Source organism: Branchiostoma belcheri, unplaced genomic scaffold (assembly GCF_001625305.1).
Source record: "Branchiostoma belcheri isolate BF01 breed outbred unplaced genomic scaffold, Haploidv18h27 scaffold11, whole genome shotgun sequence".
Lineage (NCBI taxonomy): Eukaryota > Metazoa > Chordata > Leptocardii > Amphioxiformes > Branchiostomatidae > Branchiostoma > Branchiostoma belcheri.
In genome coordinates this window covers 4,559,386-4,568,514 of record NW_017802491.1, presented here as the reverse complement: position 1 = coordinate 4,568,514, position 9,129 = coordinate 4,559,386, and the positions used below count along the sequence as shown (strand labels likewise).

Below are 9,129 nucleotides of genomic sequence, written 5' to 3'. Positions count from 1 at the left end.
TTTCTAGAGCTTCAAACATAGCCGTATATGTCAATTTCTGTACATGTCCAAAATATGGCCTACTTTTGGGACAAGTTCACACCAACGACACAAGACCCCACCTCCACCAAGCATTTATTTGATACACAATACGTATATGTACTTCCCTGCAAAGATTGAAGTCAAATGACACCCTACTTTGCTATTTCTAGAGTTTCAAACATAGCCATATATGTCAATTTCTGTACATGTCCAAAATATGACCTACTTTTAGGGACAAGTGCACACCAACGACACAAGACCCCAACTTCCCCAAGTATTCATTTGATACACAATGCATATATGTACTTCCCTGCAAAGATTGAATTCAAATGACATTCTACTTTGTTATTTCTAGAGTTTGAAACATAGCCGTATATGTCAATTTCTGTAAATGTCCAAAACTTGGCCTACTTTGAGGGACAAGTGCACACCAACGACACAAGTATTCATTTAATAGACAAGACATAGTGTTACTTTAGGTCAAAAGACTTTATTCAGATTGCTTTCTTTCTTTTGTAGATATTGTATCCTGAACATGGCTAAAAATCATATTTTCCCTCAAATTGAAAATTTGACCTACTTCTAAGGACAACCACGCGACAACCAAAGAAGTGCCCAAAGTTTGCAACAATGCATTTTATAGCACATATGTTTATGTATCTATGATTAAAATTTGAAGCAAAAAAATCACCATCTTTGGACTTACAGCACTTTGAAGTTGGGAAGAAATAACGCTTTTTCATAAGCCTCAAACACTGTATTGTGTTAGGGTTGCCCAGGTCCTTTAAACGAACTTCTTGAAAATTTCAAAGCTATTCTAGAATAGTGGATTAGTTGGTCTTTCATGCCCATACTTTGTTTTTCTATAATATCAAAGCACTTGCTCGTAATCGTGCCTTAAACTATGCCAAATTTCATGTTTTTCACATGTCTAAATCAGGGAAAATGGCCCCGAAACTTGTTTGGCCCGTTACCATGGCAACGATCGGTGCTGACCGGAAAGAAAGCTATTTTGAGGGGTTGTGGGCCAAGTACTATCACTGTGCAAAGTTTGAGCCAAATCGATTTTTTGACCCCTGCCACCATTGTTTGATCCTTACAGACATTCGCTCTTAAGATTTAATGTACTAGTAACTATCTGTTACATCGCTCAGATATCACAGATTCTTAAGATTTGTGCCACTGATTGATTGTATCTACTAATATTAGCAGGGCATTTTGGTGAGGCTAGTAATTAAGATACTGATTGATAAACTTTGATCCATAAACAATTTCCAAAAATGTACGTGTATATCTAAAAAAAACAGAAATGGAATGGAATGACTAACACTGTTGACGGATAATAAAACTTGTAACTGGGTTCAATTTATGCTTCTTAGTTATTATTTGGAGACTGTTGTAAGTTGAGCCTGAGAGCGATTTGAGTGGTTTTTTTTTTTACAAAATAGTCTAAAAATACTTTTTTTATTTAGTCTATCTTAGCATAAAAATAGCATAAATTATATTTTATAGTAGAAGATAAAATTACATAATATGTTATTGACATTAGAAACCGTTTGGAATTTGATATCAAACCTTAAAACCGATTGTTTAAAACTTAAAACGCTGAAAGTTGCAAAAATGCTCAGCAGAAACCCGTTACACTGGCAACATGAATATTATTACTTCAACCAGCTAATATTAGATTATTGCAAGATATATTTTAGGAAAAGTTTGGTGGTTCTAGCACAAGCAAATAAGTCACGTGTGTTACGTACCTATGTTACTAGAAAACACGTTTTTCTGACATTTGAGTCAGTTGAAACCCTTGATAATTCACAGTATTCCTCACAAGATATCAGCTCGGAGGCCATAGTTAAAATGTTTAGTTTAATCTACGTAGTATAATAACAAATGAATTACCCAATTGCAAGCATTTTCAGCTCTGTTTTACAGAAAACCGAGAGTTTTCATGATTTTCATTGAAGGTTGGGTGACGTTGCATCAGAATTTTGCCCTTTGCATGCGATAGGTTTTCCGACACAATATTGTCAAAACTATAGACGGGATGACATCCTTAATACGTGAATAAGACGTTCTGCTGTGCGCTATATGTGGGTATCATCCAGGCACAGTACATATACGTCTCCCATATAGGCCCCCAGACCGGTTACCATGGTTTCGTCTTTGATAAGAAAACTCTGATAATCAGTGTCTGTTAAAACTGTATTTATTCAATGAAGTGAGGGGGTTAGTAGGTGTACGGTGGTCAGAATGATCGACTTAGGTCATTGAGTATAAATTATAACAAAGAAACAAACATGACCATATATCTCATCCAGCTAGTGTCAATTACTTCATCAAAAATGTCCAAAAATCTTACATAGAAATCTTCATAATTTGAATGTATCAATAAATATTTCAAAACGGCCTAGTTATTATTCATCGTATATATTATACGTATTTGTACATACAAGGCCATGTTATAGATACAATATTGTCTATGATACATACAACTATGTATGATAAACAAGATATGTAGACAATGGATATTGATGCATCATTATATTATGATAAATAGTATTGCATCAAAGTACAATAATCGTAATAATAAATAGTATTTCATCAAAGTACTATAATCGTGATATGTAAACAATCTTCTAGTGACAACGCTTAACGATAAGCTTTCTATTCAGTTTCGGCCTCTGAGTTTAACATTTGCAGGTGCGTATAGACTATTCTTGTAGAGTTTATCAAAGACTGATACCATGTTAACATCCGGAGTGTCGAGCGATCTAACTCATAAGTAGACCAGGTAGATAGTCTCTGCTGTTGGATTGGAGAAGCAGTGGTAGCTTCCAGCGTTGTCCCATTGTGTGCCTGTAAGAAAATATACTGTTATACACAGGAACACTATGTACATACATAACTTTTATACGAAGAACTTTATTGCAAGACAATTGTGCATGGTACAAAGTATGACATCAACTATTGAACATAGTACAAAAAGGTATAGAATAAACATCAGAATTACTAAGACAACAAGGGTTTGTATAATTGTATGATATACAGTCGGGTGGGGCAAATCATGGGTTTCAGTATTTTTTCTAATAACAAAAGCATCCTTTATATATTGCATTTTTTTGCATTCAAATCGTAGTATTCCATATCACTCAACGCCGAAATTCGTATTTTGATTATATAATTTAATACGATGCAAGATCTTTTAGTATGATTAAAAATGTTGATTGCATGTAATTTTTGATTGGGTTAATAACTGTTCAACCTACCAACGATTGTACGTTAATTTTCAGACTGTCGGTGAGCGTCTGGATGAATTCTACCTGCGGCACACTGAAGTTGGTAAGCTGCTCGAGGGCCGCAAGGTTCAAGGAGACGTTTTGCAGGCGCTCGTACACTTTTGTCAAGAAGTCCTGGAAAGTCTGCGGGAACAAACGAGGCAATTTTGAACTATATCTTTTTACTCGTACTACTGAGAGGATCTTCGTCAACACGTTACAATGACAACTTCAATATCTTACTACTGGCAAACACATACATCGAAGGCACTTAAGTCTTTTTTCAATAAAAAACAGCATTAAAACCCTTATCTGTGACATCCAGCTAAAAAAACATTTCCCAAGAAAAAGGCGTCTCAAATTTGAACCAAATTTAACTGAAATTCGTTTCAATTCGTATAGAAAAGTGGGCGTGGCCTAAATATGTTCAGCCTGCTCCCGAACGTTAGCTGGTCGGCTGGTGGTCTGGAACAGATTCGGGGAGACGTCGTGAATGTGTGACAGGCCGATAAACTTACCCACGAGCAGAGGCTGGCAACATCCTCGGTCTCCGTCACGACTTCGTAGTTAGGGTCTTGAAAACGCTCGGTTCGCTGGAAAGAAAAGTAAAGGCGCAATGTCAGAAGAAAAATCGCTAACGCTCCCTTGGTGGTCTTAGCTCAGAGTTTGGATTCTAAGGTTAAATTCTTCGATGTTGTAAGTGATTCAGAATTTCTACGATTTGTTTCTCACAAAGTTGTCCTGAGAAGATTACCAGTTTCAGTGTTGTATCTTGAGATAGTTAAGCGTGCTGCATAATGACGGTTTCTGTCCTATGCGAGGCGTGTTGCCGTTTTTTGCACGTTTGTATCAATAAATCTTGGTATTTCCGCCAAAGACCGCTGCTTGTTGGTTGATGATGTGTTAGTTCTCTATCAATCGATCGGTTATTTGCAATGGTCCTAGGAAGTAAGCATAAAATCACTTTCGTAAACGAAATAGGTATAAAACTAAAGCTCGAGTCCGAATTGAACACGTACACACAGCAAAACAGAACAGATAGCAGATCTTGTGCCCTTGGGAAAGGCATTTTACACGACTTTTCTCACTTCGCTCTGGTGAAAATTAGTATTGTATTGTCCCGTGTGTTGGTGGTGGCATTAATATAAGTTGAAAAAAACTTGAGTGTGCCGTCACCACGTCTTGTGATTAAATGTTGGAAATAATAAATGCCTGTACCCACCATGGTTTGTAGGCTGCTATTGACCACCCACAGTAAGTGGTTGAGTAGCGGGACGCCTATCTGCACATGGTCCTCAAAATCGGACGTCCGGTTCACGGTCCGAGTACAGGTCATGTGTGCAGCAACATCAGGGGTGGTCGGCTGCAATAATCAAGGTTGGAATTTATCATGACTTGATGGATGGAGATATTCATTGTACATTTCATTTTGCCCAACTGGGCTAAGCACAGGTCACATGATAACGATAATATACACATCATATAATGCTGAGGTCACATTTCCAAACCGGGGTCTGACCGGGCAGTTTTCGGGAACGAAAAGTACTATATGAAATATATAAAAGACCACAAGACACAAAAAATGATAATCATGATTACTATTAGTGGATATTCCTGAACATTATTGTTGATTTTCTTTCGTTCATGCAAACAGCACGACCGGGCACCGGTTTGGAAATGCGACTTCCAAAAGCTAAAATGGTACGGCCATGTACGTGTGTGAACAGAAGCAAAGGCCGGCCTGTCCAAAGTGATCCTGCAAAGAATAGTTGAAGGGAGAAGAAGAAGAAGAGGCCGGCTAGGCAGACAGAGGGAAAGATGGGACGACAACGTCGGGGAGTGGGCATTTTTCATGAATGAATAAAAGTGATTTTATTACGGGACAGACACAACAAAACCCCAGAAAAAGACGGGAATCAAATTGTTTTTTGGCGGTGTGAGCCTTATGCTTGACCTATAATAGGGGACCGTCCATTCTTCAACAAGGCAGGGTGTGACACATATTCTTCCGTGCAGACGAGGTAGCTTTCTTTCAGCGCAGACGAGGAAGTTTTTTCTGTGTAGACGAGGAAGGTATTCGCGCAGACGAGGAAGGTATTCACGCAGACGAGGAAGTTTTATTTGTGCAGACGTGGAAGGTATTCGTGCAAACGTGGAAGGTATTCGCGCAGACACGAAGGGCTGTACTTACGGGCCACCGTAGTAGATAGTCTGGTAGAGACTAACGCCATACATTGAAATTCGTATGTCTTATGATCACAAAATCGATTATAGAATTATAACTATCCGTTTGTACATACTTTTCCATTAGAACTTAGACGCTAAACCGAAAGGTTTGCCGCACAGGAGTTCCAAAATTTAATCATTTCATCCATCGGTCAAGATCCTATTTTAGCTGCTGAGTCTCTTTCGTCCTATCTGACGATGAAAGAAGCTCGGCAGCTAAAATCAATTTCCTAACCAGGCTACAAGACTAACTACCTAACAAATTTAATGACAATCCATCCATAGCTTGATAAATTATGGCATACATACCCAACCAAGGAAATTAACGTTCTAGACGAAGGTTGATAAAAAGGAAAGAAAAAGAACAGAACTAGAGAGCTAGAAGTTACTTACAGGCGCAGCTCTTTCGGTGGGCAAGGGGAGTGGTGTCACCGGTAGCGGCAAGTGGCAGCCGAGGAGAAGGGTCACTGCTAGTAGCAAAGTCTCCATCGCGGTGTCTCTCTGTACTTGCGCGGGTATATCAGGGTGTAAGAGCGCTGTGCTGGAAGACTGGTGGCCGTACGAGGGAAAACGCCCCCTTTTATACCATCTCAGAAGTGCGAGAAAAGTTTTATTTCGCTTAAATTCTCCGTATATCTCACTGGATGTGCGTCATCTCACAGGATGTGCCTGTGATCGTGAGATGACGCAACGATTTCAAATACCACGAGCTCTTATTTCTGTCAAGTTTGCCATTTTGGTCGGTAAACTAACCAGGGTGGTAACCAGGATATCTTAATGAATCATCAGTTCTAAAAGTGTTTAGTAGAAAACGTATGAATTCCAGTGTAGGAGGGCGGAAGGGAATGCCCCATATTACGTGGTCTGTCCAAAGCCTGGGCTACATTTCCTGATCCAGGAAGACGGTACGTCGCGACATGTGTCATTTCCTAGTTCTTATAACATTAGATGAGGCGTGGCCCTTCTTCATTTGTGTTGAAGTGTTTTCTGCTTTGTGTGTTACTTGAAAGTATGACTGTTTCTAACGCCGACCACACTCGTTATTTCCTAGTTCTTGTTACATCTGTCTCAAGTCCACGAGAGGTGATACACACCCTTCTTAACTTGTGTTGAAATTTTATCTGCTTTCTTTTCAAAACGGACAAAAATTGATGTGCTTAGACCACCTTGTTCTTAGGTCAAGAAATGGTCATGCTTTGAAGTCTCTGTCTGCTACCCTGGCTATCTTCACCCAAAGCCTGTACAAAGTCCACTAGAGGTGATACACCATTATTCACTTGTGTTTGACTTTCATTTCACTTGAAAGTATGACTAGTTCTGACACCTACCACACTCGTTATCCTAGTTTCTTGTAACATTAGATGCATGAGTCGTGGCTCTATGGCGATCATACTGGCCATCTTCCCCCAAGTATGTCCATAAGAGTTTTTCAGTCCAATTGTGATAACAGTCTTCTTCATTTGTGTTTAAATTCTTTTCAACTTTCTGTGGTACTTGAAAGCATGGCTATTTCTTGTTCTTGGGCAACGCTTACCTATGAACAATGTGGTCTTAGCGCATCAATTTTCGTCCGTTTTGAAAAGAAAAGTTTGCGCCCATATTGTTTGGGTACTTGAAGGATGGCATAGAAGAGGAATGGAAGTAGGGCTCGAATGACCATTTGCTTGCACAATCAAGTCCCCTCCAACGTCAAAGAAGATGTGAAATAACGAAAATGCATGTATATTTGGAAGACTATACTCTGTGTGTTCAGTCATTTGTTAAACCGTCTTAAAAACACTTACAGGGGTTCTCACCAGAATCTCTTCACAGCATAGGGGTTAGGTACAGAAGGACAACTTTTGTTTCCCTGGCATTAGTCCCAAAGACGACATGGCCACGGCAGGGTGTCTGGTAACTTATGGCCCTCTGAGACGGTATATTTCCTATTTTCGAGAGACAAACGTTGCAAAGTTAAGCTTTACCTCTGTTATAGCTTCCTTTAATTTTACTGTCAAACTTTTAAAAAGATTTCTGAATGGTCCCAGGCTGCAGGGTTATCCCCCAAAAGAAATACCCCTGCTCTATTCCAAAGACAGTGATGGGGGGGGGGCTAAATCACAGCATAGGGAGTGTAGGGGGGTAAGCTATGCTCAAACAGTCTGGTAAGAACACTGACTTAGACTTTTTCCCGCGCTCGAGTTTCATCCATATAATCAAATCTTAACGGGTTTAAGGACAGTTTCAGGAAATATGGAGGAAATACCACTTGTACGAAAACAGGTTCAGGAAATACATGTTGTACTTTGGACACACCATAGCTGTGTCAAAAGTCAAAAGTACAAGTTCAATAGTAATTGCAATTTCTGGAACTGGTCCATGTACGGAAAACGTCTCACGATGCGTCACACATACGTCACTTGCCAAAAACTTTTTGGCAAGTGACGTATGTGTGACTCTGCACAGGTCAGCCAACATTCCGGAACTGTGAGCGAAGTTCAAAGGTAGCGTGGAAACAGATGTTCTGTTTTAGACTGTCGTCAAGTGATTTAAGTGAAGTAAATGGCTCCCGAGCACCGAAAGCAAGGTTATGCTGAGGTCACATTTCCAAACCGGAGCCCGGCCAGGCAGGTTTTGGGAACGAAAATTACGATATAAAAGTCAACAAAACACAGAAACGTTTTTGATGATAATCATGGGGACTATATCTATATACTCTTGATATGGATTGTTAATTTTTCCTTCATACAAACAGCCCGGCCGGGCCCCGTTTTGCAATTGTGACCTAAGCATTAGCTGGTGTTCGGCCAGCTCAGCTAAATGTTAAAAAATATTCGGCAGTGGTCGGGGAGTGATTGGGAGTCAAAATTGATTCAAATTCAACTCGTATTCGATTCAGTTCGTATAGAAAGGTGGGTGTAGCGTTAACTTGGTCCAACTGCTCCCGAAATTTAGCCAAACCTGGTTAGTGAGAGGGTTCTAAATGTGTGACAGGGGCTTAAGACAGAAGTTTATATCCTACACTTGGTTTACACCCGACAAGCTCGTCCATACGCGTCATATTCAGATACACCCCTAGGGTATATACTAGTATACTCGGCCGGCGATTGTGCTGCAACAGTATGGCCACTGTTTTTTTTATCAATTAAAACAGAAATAAAGAAATACAAGATGACGGCGCATTCAACGTTCATTGAACTTATATAAGCGCCCCCAGCTAGCATAAAACAAATTAAACAAAGACATATGATACATTAATTACAATATATAATTATACATATAATGTATCATTGAACCAATCTTCATACATGTAATTGTATTGTATGATTTTATATTGATATTGTATTGTACTATTGTAGTGTCTGGAAGGGCAGCTTGCAAAGGTGTTTGAACACTGGAGCCGAGGAGCTGGCCTGTGTAGGCCCTGGAGCCGAGGAACCGGCCTGTGTAGGCCCTGGAGCCGAGGAACCGGCCTGTGTAGGCGTCTGGGGCCAAGAAGCAGGTCTGTGTACTAGGCTCTGCTGGCATCCATGCAGACCAAGCACAGGAGGTAGGTGTGTGTTTCCGGAAGTCCTAAACGATTTTAGTTATTTTTCTGTACAAGTCAGCGCCGGGTACACATTTC

General features: G+C 39.9%; 1 protein-coding gene across 1 annotated transcript; it reads right to left on the bottom strand.

The window, feature by feature from the left end:
• Window positions 1–2,271: 2,271 nt before the first annotated feature.
• LOC109483278 lies at window positions 2,272–6,072 on the bottom strand. Its single transcript, XM_019786275.1, has 5 exons — window positions 5,919–6,072; window positions 4,522–4,662; window positions 3,818–3,892; window positions 3,291–3,443; window positions 2,272–2,880 (listed from the first exon to the last, which is right to left on the bottom strand). The coding sequence occupies exons 1-5, from the start codon at window positions 6,012–6,014 to the stop codon at window positions 2,689–2,691; spliced, it is 657 nt and encodes a 218-aa protein (XP_019641834.1). The 5' UTR covers window positions 6,015–6,072; the 3' UTR covers window positions 2,272–2,688.
• Between the last annotated feature and the right edge of the window lie 3,057 nt (window positions 6,073–9,129).

Bases quoted from the DNA above. Each gene is read 5' to 3' on its own strand.
- LOC109483278 (XM_019786275.1), bottom strand. From the start codon at position 6,014: ATGGAGACTTTGCTACTAGCAGTGACCCTTCTCCTCGGCTGCCACTTG. The intron at 4,663-5,918 runs GTAAGTAACTTC...TGATTATTGCAG, and splicing joins CCACCGAAAGAGCTGCGCCT to CCGACCACCCCTGATGTTGC. The intron at 3,444-3,817 runs GTAAGTTTATCG...TTGTTCCCGCAG, and splicing joins TTGCCAGCCTCTGCTCGTGG to ACTTTCCAGGACTTCTTGAC.